General features: G+C 37.3%; 1 protein-coding gene across 1 annotated transcript in view; it reads left to right on the forward strand.

The window, feature by feature from the left end:
* Positions 1-20,898, forward strand: part of chchd6a (coiled-coil-helix-coiled-coil-helix domain containing 6a) — a 73,820-nt gene that overhangs the window by 27,109 nt on the left and 25,813 nt on the right. Inside the window, exon 6 of the mRNA XM_037684386.1 lies at positions 12,572-12,642. Coding sequence (XP_037540314.1) covers positions 12,572-12,642 — 71 coding nt within the window. The remainder of the gene's footprint in view (positions 1-12,571; positions 12,643-20,898) is intronic.

Here is a 20,898-nt window from a genome sequence, read left to right on the forward strand (position 1 = left end):
ATTAATGATAATGGTCATATCTCAGCCCAAAATTGGTTTATAAAAACAGGGAAAAAATCCATAAATAAGTCGCTTCAGCGTATAAGTTGCAGGGCATGCAAATTATGCAAAAACCTGCGACATATAGGCCGAAAAATACGGTAGTAATAAAAAAGTAACGGGACTTAATTTGTAAATTGATCGATACCGGAACACAAATAGCAGGCAGGGGTCTGGGTGTCCTCCTCCAGAAATTTTTGAATAAAGTAGATGTGATTTCCTGCATTTTAGTGTAGTTAATGGGTTGTTAAACATCTAGGTGCTTGTAAAACAAACAAACAAAAAAATATATGCACTTTTATTTATTGTGTTTATTGTTTTTATGCTATTAGTGCTTAGTGTATTTTAGCTGATGTTTTTCTTAGTTCATAGTCTTAAATCATATCTTGGATCTTATTACTGTTTTTCTTTTATATTTTATTGTTGGATGTTACTGAGACTGTGTGTACATAATTTTGTTTCACCATATGTACCACATGGGGTGCGAATGACAATAAAGAATCACTGAATGTACTGTGTATGTGTATATATATTTATTTTTGTGGACTACCAAGCACCAGCTTGCGGACCCCCAGGGGTCCGGGGACCCCAGTTTGAGAACCACTGCTCTAAGGCACTCTAGCATGGTGATATAAAGAGGTGTGATTAATTTGTTCATAAATTAGTACTCTATTTTATTTTTTATTTCTTTAGTTAAAGACTGAAAAAAAACAACAACACACATTAGGCATTCAATCACAAAGTAATTTATTGTAGTTGAAATTTCAAGTGTTCAGACTAAATGTTTTAGTGGATGAGATGATTTCTTATATCTGGGACAGACTTGCACACAGGTCCCGGTGTCGTATGAGTGGCTATTTGTGTTCATCTCATTAGTAACAGGTTGGGTTCGGAGAGTGAGTTGAAGGCTGGCAGGCTGGCATACGGGTGGCACAAGCTGTGTTTACTGTTGAGCTCAGGATGTTTGCAGACAGACCTCTCTGTGTGCACAAGTGTCTGTGTGTGTGATAGAGTGCGATGGTATTTGCATAGATACTGTGTATTCAGGTCCGCATGGACAGTATAGGCATGTATCTATCTCAGGGCTCTGTGTGTTTGCAGACTGTTTCAGAAGCAACATAAAGCCCACATGTGCTTGACTGCTCAGAATGTTCTTGATGCCCAGAAATCACTGAACAATTCTATAAAAATACTTTGGTTTCATTCAGTATCCAAGGATTCAAACTGAGGATACCAGACTCTAGCAGTATAGACGTCTTCTTGTTGAATTATTTATCAGATAGAAGCATACCTGGCTTCGTTCTCAAACCTGTCAATGATACAAACAAACAAAAAATCACTATACATGTAACACGGAGGCATACTTTTGTTAGTTCCCTGCACCTTTTAATAATCCAACTAATTCCTCTTTTCTCTTTTTTGCTCTTTCTCACAGGCGGTCTTGCCGTCTTCTGACTTTCACACACACTCCTGTCATAATGGAGCATATTTTAAAGCTTGTGGAAACGGAGCACACAGAAAGAGATAATAATGCTCCTCCAAGTTTGACAGGTTGCTTGACGGGCTGTCAACGAGGCCTCTGTGTAGTACTCTGGAAATATCTGCACACTAAATACGCATGCACCGCTTTATTCCAAATCAAGCCAATGGCAGTACTTTTATTCCGGGCCCAAACAGAGAGGTTGAAAACTTGTATAAGAAGGCACGCACACCTGCACACTGTTGTGCTTCCATCACTTGAGAGGACATTACATTAACTTGCATTTATTTCCTGGAGACCTACTCTAACCATTTCCATTACCCTTGTACTAACCTTAAATCATGTCTTTGGAATGAAATTTAGTGATTTACACTCCTAGGATTTATCGTCCCCCCTTCAGTATGAATGCGTAAACAAAATTAGGTCCCCACAACCTGACTCACACAGCTGCACTCACATACACGCACGTTCTTATGAAAATATATTTTAACATATACACCCACACTGACGACATAATGCACATTTGTGTGATCCTGACAAGATGGAGATATTCTGGTGTTTTGATCAGAACTCAAGTTCTCTTCCCTCCCCAAAGTACCATATTAAAACTTCACTTTTCTGCTGTGTTGCACTTTCTTATGAAAATGCATGAAACTCCTGAGTCTTATGTACACCAAGTCAAAGTTTACCGCTTTCATCCTGTGAAAAGCTATCTGCTCAATATGCTGCACCGAGGGCTTCGGATCTGCTTATTAGTTTAGCTTGTTAGCAGCATTTCCACTGAGGCTGCACCCATCTGGAGATGAAGATATGAGTTTCATAATAAGTTAATGGTACTAAACATTGCAGAGTTGTGGCTGACATTTCTGTTGCCTCATTATTTTTTCCTGGCAAAATAAAACCTTGTGTATTCCTCATTGGTGGTAAACACCCACCGTGAGAGTCCACGAGCAACATTTATTAAAATGTGGAATGTCCATGTGAAATCACTATAAGGTTAAAAAAAATTTAAATACATTTTGACAAAAATTGTTGTTCATAGTGAAACAGTAAATGTTGGTTAAACCCCTTGACTGATGACAAGGAGATATATGTTGCATATATTCTGCACGGTGTGCACATTTTCTTATGGATAGTCATTAAATAACGCAACAAGAATAACTAATAAAACAGGAGTTTTCTAGCATTGTATTTAAAGGTCCAAATCTGGTATCTAAATTGGGTAAAAAGTCTGGAACTAGGCATGTCACGATAAAAAATACATCAATAATTTGCATGATAAATGAAAATTATCTACCTCATTTTCATTTATCGACTTGATCGTTTCTTTGTGTCTCTCTTTTTACTGAAGACACTGGATGACAAAAGGCTCCACTCCGGTGCTCTTCACTGACCCCTCCCTTTCTCTTTAAAATCCATTTTAACCGTCCAAAATTGCGTTTTTGGATCGTTAAAAGCAGCTAAGCTGAGAAGCTAAGGTACGAGCTAAGCTAACAGGCCGACCTCGGGAAAAACCTCCGTCTTGTCATAGCTCCAAAGTTCACAGTTGAAACCTGTGCCTTCATCTAAAAAGTTGTTTTTTTCTGCAAAAAGAAGCTGAGAACTTGTTTACTGTTTTTTTTATTATAAGCTTTGTGTGACAAATGCTATGCTAAAGAGCTCAAATCACACTGAGCGTCCTCCATTTTGAGAACCAAAAAACAGGAACGAGAGACAACCCCTGTCACGTCAAGGGGCCTCCCTCCCATTTTTCTTAAAGATACACGCTGCTCACTCCCTCACTATCCATCCTTTGGTTAAAACAGTCTTATACTGTAATCCAGTGGTCAAAAAAGGTACTACACAAAATTAACCAACATTTCTTCTTACATTTGACGATGACTAATTATTGTAAAATTTCAAACAATATTATCGTTTATCACAATATTTTCTGAGACAATTAATCACCCAGCAAAATTTGTTATCGTGACAGGTCTATCTGGAACTAACTTTTTTTTTTAATCAAATTTGGTTACAACTTACAACCAAAAATTGGCATGGTTTACCTACATTTTTTAATAAGCTACTTTAGTTTTTTCCCAGTAAAGCTTAATGTTAATGTGTATGAGGTTTATCTCTTCCAGGTCTAGTGTAGCTAATCCACATAAAGACACAGGGATGGGGTATGGGATTTTGCGGTGTGTTGTACGTTATACAGTGTGAGGTGGCAATTTGATATTAACTCTTTACCTTTATACTAAGAGTGCTAGATGGTGATTTTAAAATCTTACCAATATTTTATTTTAGAGATGGGGTGAGAAGGTCAGTTTTGCGGGAGAGACTCGGCGTAGAACCATGTCTCCTCCACATTGAGAGGAACTGTGAGGAGATCCCAGGGAAGACCCAGGAGGGACTATGGCTCTCCGATGGCTTTGGAATGCCTTTGATTTCTTCCAGAGGAGCTGGAAGAAGCGGCTGTGGAAAACAATATTTTGTCCACATGACCGAACTCTGGATGGATGGCCTTCTTTCCCTCCTGTCTGTCCACCCATCTGTCCATCTGTCTGAGCCATGGCTGTCTTGTTTGTTTTTCAGTGCATCCAGAAAATTTTAAACAGTCTAAGTCAGGATTCCCATAAGCAAAGAATATTACTGCATACAACCTGAAAGATTCAAACTAACCCGTATTGCAGGAACATTTTGATTAATACTTGAAAACCAGAAACTGATATATGCCATATTCTTACTAAAAAGCATGTTTACAGGAGTTGGAGTACATTGCGTGCATTTGAACACCTAGTGTGGGACGTAAGAAAGAAATGATGACATATTTGTCAAAACTCACACACACATACCTTGTGCACTTGCATAGGCCCACACAGAGGTCAGGGTCATAAGAGAAACTCTTTTTGTGTTGTTCAGTGAATGCTGTTGCCATAGTCAGGTCAAACATAGATGAAGTTGGTGTGTGTGGGTTTAATGACAACTCTTCTTACAGGTGGATCAAAGAGTGAGTGTGTTTGTGAGTTAGAGAGAGTCTGAAAACAAAAGTATACTCCTCAGAAGACCTATGTTTGTAATATCCACTAACAATGAACATGTATTTTCTTATCCTGTGGCGTTCACAAATTTATTTAGGTTGTGGCAATTGGTTAGAAAAATCCTTAGCTACCTGCCCAACTTTATATCCTGATCTGCAGAATGTTTGTTGTAGAATGTCTTTAAAAAAATACATGTTTTAACTACTGAAAATAACAATCGGGAGACATAAATATGCCTAAATGCTTTGAAATTTCCGGTTAACACCAGTCTTCTACACTGATTAAATTTAAGAAATATTTTATAGCTCCTTTTAAAAATGTGTGGACAGTATGGAGACATCTCACTCAGCCTTATAACCTGTATCTCTCACTCTCTGCTCTTTGAATTGAGAAAGCTCCTCGGATGAGGAGCGAAACGTCTTCTGTTACAAATAAAGTCCAGTTGTTTTTGTATTGAACGCTTTTTGAATTCATCATGTCCTGGATGACTGAGAATCTTCACCAGCATATGGAGACACTTGTTGCTAGCTGTCACATCCAGTGTAAGGTTTCTTTTAAATAATTTAATTATTTTTAGCTCTTAAAGACTAACAAATGTAAACAGCTGTTTCAGCCTTTTCAAATATCAACTGTTTCTTGACTATCTGCACCAGCTTTGTTTGTCCTGCATGTATCCAGTTGATGGTTTTTACAAGTCGTCTTCTTCTTCTACTTCTATTTCTTCTTGTTGTTGTTCTACTTCTTGTTGTTCTTCTTGCTCTTGCTCTTCTTGTACTTGTTCTTCTTGTTCTTGTTCTACTTGTTCTTGTTCTTATTATTCTTGTACTTGTTCTTATTCTTCTTGTTCTTGTACATGCACTTATTGTCCTTTTTCTTTTTGTACTTCTTCTTGTTGTTGTTGTTGTTGTTCTTCTTATTCTTCTTGTCCTTGTTGTTCTTTTTCTTGGACTACTTCTTCTTCTTAATTTATTTTCATTTATATATTTATTATAGCATGTTAAAATCATTATGCAAGTATTCAATTGCCCTAAAAATGTCACAAAACACAATCAACTCTGGAGCTAGATGGAAAACATTACAAAAAAGACAAATGTCTGTACGTCACAGGGCCTCTGTGATATGGAAACCAGGTATTTTAGCTGTGCACTGGACTCAGCATAAAGAGGACAAAAACGCAGTAGAAGCAGTAAGAGTGAGAAAAGAGTAAAGGGTGAGTGAACATAAGAGCCAGCAGTAAAATCTAAGAGGCATTTAAGAGGCTGCAGGTGGCCTTGTTAGTTGTAGTTGATGCACAATGACATACGTTTAGTTGTACCAAATGCTGCTCGTCACTCAAATGTATCTAATAGTAGAGTTTTTGTGCAAGACATTTGAGCAATTTTAGGTGCACTAAGTTGGCAGATCATGAGGTCAAACCACCTTGAATAATTTATGTGGTGCGCAAAGACAATGAAAACAGTTGTTGGGATTGAAAAGGAGAAACTTGTGTTCACAGTTTATTACATTATGTGTCCTCTGGCTCTGCCTCACACTATTTATTCATGTAAATGTCTGTCCACGTGTTAGAATATATATAAAAAAAACATGCTGTCAACACGTTGGTTTTATTCTTTTTATTTAAAATGTTTCTTGCAGTTTGCTTGGAGTTCATTAACAGTATTCATGCTTCATGTTTTCTTTAGGCATATACACTGGTATTTTAATAGGCTTTGAACTGTAGATGTTCAAAACAGCTGAAAAGGGTTGTATCTTTATGGCACCTTAGTATTTTCAGGCTTAATTGCCAATTTTGTAATCTGCTGATTAGTTTTCTGAGAATGAAATGCAAAGATCACTGCACACTTAATTTTTAGATATTAAAAAAATATACTTGACAACATGGTGGTTTGTTGTCTTCTCTAAAGAAAAGCATTTTCAGCCATTTATTATATATAGGCTCTGAAAAACAGAATTTCATTTTTCTTCATTTTAGGGTTCAACAGTTGGGGCAATTTAAGGTCAGCCGATGTCACTACCCATTTAGACTTTTATCTGGGTTAAATCTGAACAGTCTAAAAGTCCATGTGGGTCTAATATGTCTCAAGTCAGCTTGCCATTGGCAACTGTTTGTCCAATTTAAAACAGCCAATCAAACGTTGTGGTGAAAATATGCATCAGTAAATCTAGAAAGCAGATTTATTGTTTTCCCATCCACTCTTTTTTAAGCTGAGGGTGGCACGGTGGCACAGTTGGTAGAGCTGTCGCCTCTCAGTGAGATGGTTGCCATATCAAATCCCGGCCGGTGGCCTTTCTGGGTGAAGTAACCCAAAAAGGAAGAAGCAGGTAAAGATAATGTATGGATTGATGGGTATTTTAAGCTGATATTGTAAACTAATTTTCTTTAAATTACAATTTTTATTTAAATATAATGCTTGCACTGAACAGTGGAAATAGTTGTGGAATGGTTGGATTACAAGAGATGTGAAATTATGCTTCACTATTTAATTGCTCCTTTTAGAAACAGTCTAATATATCCTTTAAACTCTGTTCATCATCTCCGAATATTGTAAATGTATGCATTTGATTATTTGGATGATGTTTTTTTTTTCCAAGTTTAATCTTGTGTATAATACAGCCTTGTTTCAGGATCACTTTCCTGGCTTGTCTTAGTCTGAAATGTCTGGGGAAAATAATAATTACAAGTGTTTTGGCTTGAAAGAAGGGCTTCTCAGTGTGCCAAATTTAAAGTGTAGCTGGCAAAACTGAACATCTCTGATTGGTGTGAACTGTTCTGTTATTTATCTCAGGGTCATTCTCCGCTGAAAAGATGCTGCACCAGAACAGTGCTTCATAGCAACAAGGACAAATGTTTTTATCCTCACTTGAGCAAATGTTTACAAGAGTTAAAGCTTCATTGAGAATGCACCGAGATGTAAAGTTCAAAATGATTGCACTAGTTAGTTGTTTCTCTGTTTGCAAAGGTTTGTTTAGGGAGTTGAGGAAATACGTTGAAGGCGAGCAAGAAGGGGAATGGTGACTTTTGTCCCAGTTTGAAAAAGGAAGGCATCTTCGGTATCCTTTAGCTTCTCTAAATTGTGTTCTTTTGAAAAAGAAAAGATAATCTGTCTAAAAAAAAAGTCCAACTGATCCATGCAGTTTAGTTATTATCAGAAAAATACTTACCGTTAATTCATTCTTGAGTGTGTGAGCATTTTGGGCTGAAAAGCAAAATAAATAAATAAAAATTACTAGCCTGTACAGAACCATAAAATATACATGAGGCTCGCTGGGTTTACATTCAGTTCCCAGAATGTGATACTCCTTTCATTGATCTGCATTCCTAATAAAATATGCACAGATAGACCAGAGGCTCAGTGCACTGTATAACCAATTTTTTTAGACCAAAATAAAGGCGCACACACGGCTTTTTAACCCGTACAAATAAGTTTTTAAAAATTGAATGGGGTTTAAAATATATATATGCACACCCATGCCTTGGTTGACTGAAAAAAACTGTGATAAATCAAAAATAATGAAACAATTTAACAAAACAATTTTACTAATTGCATTATTTGCAGAGTGGCTGTTAAAATATATAAGTATAAAAGGTCTGCTAGACAGGTACAAGTGATAAAAAATTTAATCACTACAGGAATTTTAAATGCGTACCCATGAAGGTTTCTTGTAAGGACAGCTCCCTGCAGATGTGAAATAAATGATGAAATTGCTCTACTTCTTGGAGCTGGCAGATGCATTGACATGCAAATGTGTGATTAAGGGCATGTCTAAGTTAACTGATCACAAACTGTGAATTGAATTCATAAAATGGAACCATACGCACCCACAGCTTCGTAGATTTGACTGAAAGTATGAACATACATGCAGCGTTTCTCTAAAATAAATTTGGCTGAAGGCTCACAAAGCTCTGCGCCTAGTTCTAGATCTGTCTAACGTCATGCACAACTGTAATCCTTTTGAACATCACTCGCTTTTCTTGGCCTGAAAACTCTTGACTAACTTAATTTAATAATTTAAAATGTGTTTTGCATCGTAAAAAAATGTTTCCTTTAGTTTGGTAAACTCCATTTTTACCGTAATTTCTGGACTATAGAGCGCACCCAAATAAATGTCGGGCACATTAAATAAAAAAAAATTAAAACAAAATAAGAAACTGGTACATATATAATCCACGGTTGTGTATAAGCCATGGGTGTTCATGTTGCAACATGAGGTATTTACACAGAAAGATGTTACACAGAAAGATTTTTTAAAAACTTTTAATTAAATACGAACCAGTAACATATACACATATTACAGTAAAAAAAAAAACAACAAAAAAAACTGAACGATACCTTTAACACGGCTGATAAAAAATAAAACAATACAGTAGCTTACCAGGAAAAGTCGCTAATCGCTATGTTCATCTTCCTCCTGTGCACTAAAACCACTAAAGTCGTCTTCTTCAGTGCCAGAGTTGAACATCCTCAGAAAAGCTTCATCACACACGTTCTCTCTTGTTGTTGAAATAAATACAGTAGCCTACCAGGAAGTCATTGATTGCTATCTTCATATTCCTCCTGTTGCAAGCGTGCTCCGTGGAACAAAAGTTACTCTGCGCATTGGGGGATTCCCCCCTCCCAGTTCTCTCCTCCCCGTTTCATTGGCCTCCCATCCCCATTTCATAATAGTAATAAAGTTGGTTCGACTATGACCTGTTCACTAATTTCATGGGTCAGATTATTTATTTTTACCTTTTTTATGCAAGTACAGTAGTCCATCGCTACTTCGCAGTTTGTTTTTCACGGACTCGCTCTATTGCGGTTTTTCAAAATAAGATTGGACATGACACACAGTTGGCTGATTGATGGAGAAGCCGCACGATCAGCATGGAATTTTTATTTAAAATAAATCATTTTAAATTATTTAGCACCTGCTGCACCTCTGTGCAGCCCACAGTGCAGGATAAGCTTCCTGCTGCAGCTGATCTCCGTGCAGAGCGGAGAAGTGGGCGTGGCCAAGAACGCTTGCAGGTGGCTGAGAGCAGTGGAGGTAGAGAGAGGGAAATCATGACATTCTGTGCTCTTTTAGAGTGTTTAGAGATTAGAAACAATGTTTAGAATATTGCAAGAGTGTGGGAAGGGTTTAAAATGCTTTAATATACAGGTATATACTAAAATAAGCTGCTACTTATTACTTGTACATATATTCCTACTTCACAGTTTTTCACTTATCGCAGGGCTTCAGGGTACGGATCCCCCATGTTAAACAAGGGACTACTGTAGTCTCATTGAGTCACAAGGACCCGCCCCCAAGAGAGACGCAGCTACGTGAGCGTCTGGGTGTGATGAAGCTAAACGTTTTTGGCATCAGGAGGCTCGTTAGCTCGTCCCCAAAAATATTAATAATTTTAAAAAAATCCATAAATTAGCTGCAGCATTTTATAAGCTGCGGGGTTTAAAACCTGAGAAAAAAAGTTTTGGCTTATAGACCAGAAATTACGGTAGTTAAAACTGTTTAAAGGTGCTGAACTAAAGTGTAGTGTGATGGTAGCCGAGACAGATCAACACATTCTCAGAGCTAACAATTTGTGCACAGTGTGATTTTTTTTTTTTTTTTTTTTTTTTTTAATATTTGGAGTCAACTCTGTCATCACTTTATCTTCACAATGGATTAGCCATTACTGCTCATTGTGTGAGATTATAGCTTATAATTTTAGCAATGTCAATGCCAATTTTTTTATATAGCACATTTAAACACAACATCGTTGACCAAAGTGCTTCACAAGGAGGTTAAGAACAAACGGGAAAACATAATAAATTAAATAAATTAAACGTGCATACATTAAAATCCACACAGTTATTATAAAATACACTAAAAGCAATTTAAAACAAAAAATATCACATTAGTGATTGAAACAACTTTTGGAGTCGATCCTGTCTGTTTGTTAGCAAAATTTCTCATGAACCAGTGGACAACTATTAATGAAAGGTTCAGAAAGTAACCTATGATGTATCCCTACAGCTCATTAACTTTTGGAGGTATTTCAATTCAAGATGGCAGCCACAGCTAATCAGCACTAGCCTTCACAAAATGGCTATATCTCAGTTTTTTAGTTATAAAGCTAAAATTTAATGTGGCTTAGAGTAGCTTGGAGTCATTCACAACACATTCCCTGAGTGTTATATCTTGTGATATCACACGAGTGTGCATAATGTTCTTTTTTTAAGGTTTGGCCTAAATAGCTACAACTCTGTCATTTTTTAGTAGAAGATAATTGTTTTTTTTAAAACTTAGTGTAAAACTTTGGCATAAAAGGAGGTGAGCAATATGCATTCCTTCAAAGAATGCCAGACTTTCGGGGGGGTTTTTTGTTTAAAAGAATTAATGTTGTTTATCTGCTTTTCATCATTTTCTGTTTTCTTTTCTCCCCTGCATCCTTCTCAAGCTACAGTTCTGTAAATATTTGGGGGAATACCAAATGCTGAATAGCCTAATCTTGGAGGATCAACAGAAGAGAGGTTGCAGTTGTTGTGGATTAGCTGCTTGTTTTATCATTACATCAATGCCTGCATTTATGAGTTTTGGTCTTTACCAGGCAGGCAGCAAGGGCAGAAATCTGTATTTCCTTAAAAAAAAAAAAGTTGAGTAGTGCATCTCTTCACCACTGAGGTTTAGATTTTTTGAACAAAATAAAAGATAGAAAATCAGCATAGAAAATAAGTCTGTATTTTCCGGCATATAATCACAGTTTTTTGCATAGATTTGTCAGTCCTACGACATATATATATATATATATTTTTTTTTTCCAATATTCAAAACGCAATTTTTGACTGACACTTTAAATTTTCATTCATACTGACATGAACCAGAGTAAATATTACCATTTGCAGTCGCTAGAGGCGCAAGAGGGCCCTCTAGGCTTTTGACAAGGCAAATATGTTGTTCCTGTACCGCTACCCCTGCTGCTCCCCGCCAAACATCCATCCATCCATTATCTTTACCCGCTTATTCCATTTTGGGTCACGGGGGTCGCTGGTGCCCATGTCCAGCAATCACTGTGCGAGGGGCGGGGTACACCCTGAACAGGTCGCAAGTCCATCACAGGGCCACATAGAGACAAACGAGACAAACAACCATTCACTCTCTCATTCACACCTAGGGACAATTTAGAGTTACCAATCTGCCTAACATGCATGTTTTTGGTCTGTGGGAGGAAACCGGAGCACCCGGAGAAAACCCACGCATGCACGGAGAGAACATGCAAACTCCACCCAGAAGGCCCCTGGACCGGGGTTTGAACCAGGGACCTGCTTGCTGAGAGGCAGCAGCTCTACCAGTTGCGCCACCGTGCTGCCCCCCGCCAAACAATGACCATTAAAGTGCATTTACTAAGGAAAAAGTTAAACTGAGACACACCTTTGCTATAATGTCGAGCAAACAAACAATTGTTTTTTAAGTGTTAATCTTGTTAAATTTCGAAGAACTGCAACAGCGAGTCCTCCCGTGCGCGCTCCCATGGCTGCCAATCGATTTTTGGCAGGACATCGGCCCACGTTTCCCGTGGGTCAGCGGTGACGCATAATAAATGCGACTTATACTCCGAAGCGACTAGAAAATACGGTAATAAAAAACAGGGAATAAAAGGAAAACTAAATGGAGCAAATAATTTCAAAGATTCATGGTGACACTGAATGAAATACTAGTTGGCTATTTGTGATTGGAACAAGTTTGTAATGAGCTTATTGGTTAGACGGTTTTGTTTACTCCATGTACGTAGGCATTGTCGCAGACCGCTTCCATCACAGATTGCTGTTTATAAATGTGATGGAAATAAAAAAATACTGGTAACAATGTCCCATAAAAAATGTATATTAAAAAAAGAACTGAGTGATTGCATGTTTTTCTTGATGCTCAGTTGCTCTTATAAATAAAAAGTGCACAAAAATAATTTTGCAATCAAAATGAGAAGACTAGACAAGACTATAAGACACAAATGCACTAATGAAAAACTGATGATTGTTTGTGTCTCTTGTTTTCTATACGTTCTGTTTAGAATTTGGAAAGTTTCAATGAGAGCAAAGAACAATTTCACCAAGCTGCCTCTGAGATGGAAGCAAACATCAGGTAAGATACACACACAAACAAAGCAGCCGGAATGCCTCTAGTTTTCCAAAAAGTCCTCATTTAAACACTGCAGAAACAACAGTATGCCAAATATGCACATGCATGCTCACGCACATTCTCATAAACCTACTTTAGCAATCACAAACCAATTTGTAGCTACAAAAGTAAGAAGATATTATACCCTGGAGGTTCACCAACTTGTGCATACAGAATTGCACGCACATAACAGACTAATAAATAACAAGAGGTAGTGATTTTATTTTTAACCAGTTAAATGCAAACACTCTCTGGAGCAAACTGACTTATGTGATAAATGTTTTAATTGGTTGCTTTAATTAAACTGAAATCAACAATAGCCCTGTTTTGCCATCCTCCCTTCTCACACTGGACTAATAATGAGCCACAGCTGGAAAACGAGATCTAATTATTGCCACCGCACACATTGAATAACACACATTTAATTGGCAATAGAGACCAGACCTTGACTTGCTGCTAAATGACAAGAGTCCTCAGAAATCACTGAAGTCTGCAGAAAAACGACAACTATTTATCGGTGCAGATATAGTAAGTGTTCTTCTCCCCGAGGCCAGATTTTTCACTTGAAATTGATGGGGTTTATTCCTCTTGTTATTCAGAGTTAGTTTTTCCAATTTAAAACAGTTTTACCTTATTTGCTACAACTTATGTCCAGCTGGAAAATTCTTTCAAAGCCACCAGTTTTAAACGGTACAATGCTTCACTTCTTGTTTATGACATGGCTATTGACAGTGTCCTTCTGCAACAATCAGTACTTTAGAAGATAAATTAAAGACCACCCTGGAAGTTGGGCTGGGCGATGTATCGAATATACTCGACGCATCACGAGTTTTTCAATTTACGATCGTTAAAATGGCTCTATCGCAACCATCGAGTATAAATTGCCATTCAAATATCTCCTGTCTGCGCTGCCAACTTCACGCCGCCCCCTCTTCTCCGTCACTGAATACAAACACAGCCCCTCACATGCTGCTTCACACACACTTACTAACATCGTGAAGGCAGCGCAGCAGAAGAGAATTAGTTAATTTATGTAAATAGTTTATTTATTAGACATTTATTTTGTAGGGTTACATCTGTGTGACAATTGGGACAAAGCTTTGACTGAGAAATATATTTTTATTACTTTATGGAAAGAAAAAATATTGAGATATATATCGTATATCGTGATTTATCTTAAAAATATTGAGATTTATATCATATATCACGATTTATCTTAAAAATATTGAGACATTAATTCTTGTCCATATTGTCCAGGAAATTACATTGAAAGAAGCACAAAGTTCTTTTGATCTGTGATGATGGACCAGGTGTTTTTAATTTGTCAAGTATTCAGTTTCTAATTCTTTGTGTTGCATGCTTGGTTTTTCTAAAGCAGAAGGAAAGTTCTAAACGTCGTGTTTGGCGCTAACACTGTTCTACACTACTGTATATGTTGCCGAGCCATCATGAGCCTCTTGTGTTTTTATTAAAAATTAAATCCTGCTGCTTGCAGCACGGTGGCGCAGTTGGTAGAGTTGCCGCCTCTCAGCGAGCAGGTCGCCTCGGTTCAAATCCTGGCTTGGGACCTTTCTGGGTGGAGTTTGCATGTTCTCTCCGTGCATGCATGGGTTTTCTACGGGTACTCCAGTTTCCTCCCAAAGACCAAAAACATGCATGTTAAGCTGTCAGTGACCCCCTCGACCTGTAAAGGAAGAAGTGGGTAAAATATAATGGATGGAGCAGATGGATAAATCTTGCTGCTAAACAAATTGACGAAGGAATACAACAAAGTAACCAAACTTTGTTAACTTTGTTATACAAACTTAAAATGTTTTTATGTAAACATCTGTTTAATTCAGTTGTCATCCACTTTGCCAAAATTATCATTCCCCAGTCGTTACAGTGAATGTGTTATGTCTAGTTTTAGATTTACAACCAGAGGGAAACTGACATTATCAGTGGATCAGTTTTATTAAGTCTAAATGCATTTTGTTTGTGAAAGTGTAAGGACGGCATCCTCCTCTGCAAAGTTTAAAGTATCAGAACGGAGCCAAGACAAGCAAGGCAGAAACTCATGTCAGACCATTCAGGTCGTCATCCAAGGCTTTTTAACTAGACCAGCTGTCTGTTACAGTAGTGGGCGAGCAACCTTAATAGCCACCTTTAGTCAGACAGTTTCCCAGTTTGTGTCAAAGGATCCTATCCTGCAGCATTCGCTCAGCAAAGGCTGGAAACCTCAGGAAGTCGAGTCCAGAATCCAAATTAAAAAAACAACTTCTTGCTGCAATTGCAGTAGTTGCTGTGCTGTCGGAGAAAAGTCAATCAGAAACATGTCTCGTCCAGCAAACTTACACTTAGCTGAACGCCCAATGTGTACAAGGTTCTGAACTTGTAACTTGCTCAAGGAGAGTTCTAAAGGGCAGAAACCCAATGTTTCTGATGCAAAGGGAAGCTGAGTGTATGAAAGTTTGTCTTGAAGAATATAAAGTATATTTCGTTGGTAAAATTTGTCTGATGCTGACAAATATATGATTGACAGTTTTCAGCAACCTAAGTATTACAATGGTAGTAAAAGTAGTAAGTAGTATATTGTTTACCAGTTATTTTTTCTTGAATCCTCTTGGAATCTTGCATTCAATTTAAATAGTTAGACATAAAATAGCTGCTTGAAAAACTATTGTAAGTAAGAAGGTAAAATTAAAAATATATAGAATTTTTGACAAAACGTGTACAAGTTTTCTTCCTTTTTTTTTAGGAATTATTGGTTAAGTAAACATTGACGACAACAAAACATACACACTAAAGATATTAATCAAATGGTGAACCTGTCTCTACTGTCATTTGCCCCACTCTGGGCGCTTGAGCAAGGCCCTTAACTCCACCATTTGCTCCCCCAGGCACTCTAGATAGCAGCTCTCTGCTCCACACAGGGGCTTGTGGTAGCTCGGTGGTCTGTGGTTGTGTCAGGAAGGGCATCCGGTGTAAAAAATAATTGCCATGTCTTTGTGCGACTGAGTTTGCTATAGTGGCCCCTGAAGAAGGGAGCAGCCGAAAGAAGAAAAAAATATATACATATACTTTGACGTTTCAAGTCAAGTAGAAAATGTAGTTTGTCAGGTAAATAAACAAAAAGTATTAAATTTTCCATTCTTCAATTTCAAGAATCTTTATTATCCCCACGGGTCAATTTATTTCACAGTCAGTAGGCACAGAAAACATCCATACTAGTCAAGCCATAGAGATATTAAAATATCCATGCATAAATCATCACTGTTTGTTGAGAAGCATGATCGCTACAGGGATGAATGAGATTTTCAGTCTCTGTTCTGCATCTTGGCAGCAGATACCTACTTCCAGATGGAAGCAACCTGAACTCACAATGTAGTGGATGAACAGGATCTGCCAGAATCAGCCTTGTTCACTGACCTCGCCCTGTGTAGGTCAGTGAGGTTCTGTAGGGCTATGCCAGAAGTTTGGCTACACATCCTGATAATCCCAGAGAGTTTATTCTTGGTTTTGCATGTCAAAAATCCAAACCAACAGATGAAGGTAAATGTTAAGAGACTCAATAAAACATGAATCAAACATTCTCATAAAAGTAGAAACGGCATTAAAACCACAGAGCTTTTACAAAGTGAGTTCACATGTGTTCATGTTCACATTCTAGTGTGGAAGTGAGGACATCATTATCTTTTTTTTTTCTAAGTTACAGCAAGAAATCTACACAACTGTGGAAATAAATGTGTTGATATCAAAACAAAAGCAAAAAAAAAAAAAAAAGCAGAAAACAAACCTTTGCATGAGGACACACAGTTGTGCAGTATGATGTGAAGTGTTTTGGAGATGAAGGCACATCCACTGGATAATTGTCTTTGCTCGTATTGTGAGTTGACAGTTTTTTATTTATTTTTATTTAATCATTTCCTGGTGAATTATTGTTAGTCCTATGTTGTTTCAAATGATAGGTTTGGGATGTGCAATGTCAAGATATTTTTTGATTTGACCTCAAGTTTTTGCTCCTAATTTTATATGCCCTTTTGAAATGAGTATGCAAATTAAAAACAAATGTTTATGGCGTGCAGAAAGAGTTGATGTCCAATACTACTGTACTGGCCGCCATACACGTCGCTCTGCCGTATAAGTCGCATCAGTCCAAATATGTCTAATAAAGTGGGAAACATGAATAAGCCACTTGGCCGTATAAGTCGCATCTATTGTGCGTCACCGCTGATGCGTTGCGTTTGTTATGTGTCACCGCTGACCACCCAGAAACGTGGGCCGGTGTTGTGCCAAATTCGATTGGCTGCCAAATGGTGGCCGCGGGAGCATGCATGGGAGGACTTTAATAAGAATTTAACAAGATTAACACTTAAAACAATTATTTGTTTACTCAAAATTATAGTAAAGGTCTGTCTCAGTCTAACTTTTCCTTAATAAAGGCACTTTGACGGTCAAATCAGCTGCATGTCAAAAATTGATTTGCAGCTGTTGGAGCGCACAGAGGGAGGACTCGCTGTGCATTTCTTCATAATTTAACAAGATAAACACCTAAAAACAATTATTTGTTTGCTCAACATTATAGTAAAGGTGCGTCTCCATTGGACTCTTCTTTAATAAATGCACGTTAATGGTCAAATCAGCTGCATTTCACCTGGGCGGCGTGGCGAAGTGCAGCTGATTTGACGTTTGCTCCAGGAGTTCTGGAGCGAAACAAAGATAGCTTGGTATGGCAAGCCAAGTGTCTCATAAATAGCTACTTTTACCTATTAATGAGACACTTGGCTTGCCATATTAGTTGACTGCCTTCTAGTGGCTAAAAATGGTAGTGTTCAATATTTTCCATGTCAGAATGAATGAAATCCAACATTTTTCAGTCAGGTCATCTGGACATTTTTATTATTATTATTTTTTTCTGAAACGATTCGCCTTCGGTCCGGAAGGCTTCATCAGTCAAGGAAACACAAAACAGATGACCTGACTGAAAAATGTTGGATTGTATTCCTGGATTATTGAGCATGGACTTTGTTGTTTTCAAATGAATGAAATCGTAAGATCTTAGACAAAAATTGAGTTATAAATATGGGGAAAAAATATATTAGTCACTTCAGTGTACAAGTTGCAGGACTTGTAAATTTATGCAAAAAATGTGGCGTATATGGCAAAAAATGTGCTAAATTACTTCTGCAATGGACATTGACAGGATTTTCCACAATGGGACACTTTATAGCATTTATTTTTACCATGCTTTTGATTTTTTTGCGACAAAAATATGTAATTTTTTTCACATTTTGGTGAGCATGTAACAATATAAAAAGCCAAAATATTGATTGGTATTGTTGAAACTATGCCCATTTATCTTAGCCGCTGTGGTGACCTACGCTACCTTCCTTGTCTATGTTTGGAAGAGACAACGTCTAAGCACTATTATATAGAGGACCCTCTTTTTCTGCGTGTGGGTGTGATAAGTAAGAAAGGATGCTGGAGAATGATTGAAGGAGTGTACAGATACAAGATAGAGGAGAAGAGCATGTGTACCTTCAGTCAATTGAAAAGCTGTCAAGGTGCAGGCATACAAGCTACAAGCTGGAGATAAGAAACAACCCTTTCTCTCTAGCTGTTTTCTACTTCACCTTTCCTGCACTCTCTCTTGTTAACATCTCTCCCTTTTTCTTTTTCACCACAGCACCAGGATTAATCAGACGGGTAGTGGTAAAGCAGTCTAGTCAGGAATTCTGAGCCTCTGCTATGTCAAAAGTCAATTCCTGCCTCGGTAGATAAGACAGCAGCTGTTTACCTGACAGTGTATTTTCATAATTGGACCTCTCCAATAGTTTGCACATCTTGGTTCTTACAAAGAAGTCTAAAATGTTACATTTTGTCAAGTTTATTTAATACTTATGTATTTTTTTTTTTTTTTTTGCATAAAATAAATTCGATTTTTAGTTAGTTTTTTTTTAAAGAAGAGCTGCTCAGTTTTAACTTAAATACTGGAACTGAAGACCAACCTCAAAAACAGGATACAGTACAGTAAATGTTAAAAAATAAATGCAGGATGTAACGATTCACAAATCCTTTTAATACCACATGCCAATTCTAAAAGTACAAAATTAAGCACATCAGATCTTGAAAGTGGTACATTTTACTGGTTTGGAAAAATGCATTCCTATTTTTAAAGTGATGTTTGTTGGAACAGGAGCAACAAAAAGAGTAAGTGTTGCACAAAAAAAATGATTACCTAAGTAATTCAACTTGCAAAAGAACCATAATGTAATATTTTTTTAAGTAAATATTGGTATTTATCAGTACATGAAGGTAAATATTGAATTGCTAGATTAAAAAAAAGTGTAGTGTAACAAAATGGCGATCCAACAAAGTTAAGTCAGGTCCTCTGAACGGTTTCTTTTTTCTGAAATGTTTCATCTTTCATCCAAAAGACTTCATCAGTCCGAGGAGCCACAACAAACTCAGTCTTATAAATAGGAAGTCGTCGGCAGCAAATTTGGACCCGATCATGCTGCTTGCCTTTTATGATGGTTTGGTTCGTGCCTCAAGTACCCAGACTCAAATGCTTTGGGCAGAATGGATCAGATTGTGAGGATTTTTACTCAGGCACGTTCCATCGGAGCGGCCATGTAATTTGGACATTTCGGAACTGAGTGGACCTACACAGACTTAAGGTAGATGTCATTAAGTTCTGCCTGTCTCCAAAACAACTGTGTGTTTATCTGAATTTGGCTCTCCCAGCTGGCCTTGAAGGCCATCTTACCTGAATTCGCCTGGAGAAAATGTAATCTGACGCTCTGCCCCACCCCTCCCCCTACCATCGAGGAATTTCCAACTGATAACCAAATGAAATCAGCTGAATAAACATTGTGTCATCATTTCAGGACTCTTGGATTCCCATAGGCATTGTCTCTGGCCATTCCTCAACATCACTCGAGAATGTTTACGGAGCTCACCGGAGGGAACTGGTCCATTATTACGTCCTTATCAGAACTCCTACAGTGTCCTCGAGTGCATCCTTGAACATTGCTCACCGCTCTCATCGTTCTCCCCCCCCCCCCCCCCCCCACACACACACACGGAATGTCTACATCACTATGTGCTTGTATGTGCAAGGTGTTTCTTAATACTAGAGTTTTTCTTCTCAGCCAAGAAGAAAAAGTTTAATGGGAATTTTTTCGCCTCCAAATCCTACGTGTCCAGTTCCACTACTTTTTGTCTGTCTAAACAGATCTCACTTGTAAATGAGTCTTCAAGGCTCAATGTGATTTATGTCTAAAGGTTGAATGAATGAAAAATAGCACTTTCATATAGTGGCTCAACCAGTTTGATGGTGATAAGATGGTTTCTGTAGTTCTCCCTCTCCCCCTGCTGACTTGTCTGAGGCAGCCATGGCCAAAGTGGTTCAAAATATCCTAATTCATGCTCAATAATCCAGGTAGATAAATCCAACAAAGTTAAGTCAGGACCTTTGGACGATTTCTTTTTGTTGAAGCACCACACAATTGTGAGTTTTATATTTAATAATAAAAGTAATTAATTTAATTTGTAACACGCTTTTCATTAACAAAAATCTCAAAGTGCTACAGAGTGCAACTAAAATCAATGATAAAATCAACTAAAATCTGTGATAAAATCAACTAAAATCAATGATAAAATCAACTAAAATCTGTGATAAAATCAACTAAAATCAATGATAAAATCAACTAAAATCAATGATAAAATCAATGATAAAATCAACTAAAAGCAATGATAAAATCAACTAAAATCAATGATAAAATCAACTAAAATCTGTGATAAAAATCAACTAAAATCTGTGATAAAATCAACTAAAATCAATGATTAAAATCAACTAAAATCTGTGATAAAATCAACTAAAATCAATGATAAAATCAACTAAAATCTGTGATAAAATCAACTAAAATCAATGATAAAATCAACTAAAATCAATGATAAAATCAACTAAAATCAATGATACAATCAACTAAAATCAATGATAAAATCAACTAAAATCTGTGATTAAAATCAACTAAAATCTGTGATAAAATCAACTAAAATCAATGATAAAATCAACTAAAATCAATGATAAAATCAACTAAAATCAATGATACAATCATGTGGAGGCAGAATAGGCTTGCTTAAAAAGAAAAGTCTTTAAGCCTTTTTTAAAGTCAGTCCATGATTGTGGAGCTCTCAGATAGTCAGGGAGGGAGTTCCGGGGGGGGGGGGGGGGGG

This window comes from Nematolebias whitei, chromosome 11, assembly GCF_014905685.2.
Source record: "Nematolebias whitei isolate Nwh7 chromosome 11, NemWhi1, whole genome shotgun sequence".
Lineage (NCBI taxonomy): Eukaryota > Metazoa > Chordata > Actinopteri > Cyprinodontiformes > Rivulidae > Nematolebias > Nematolebias whitei.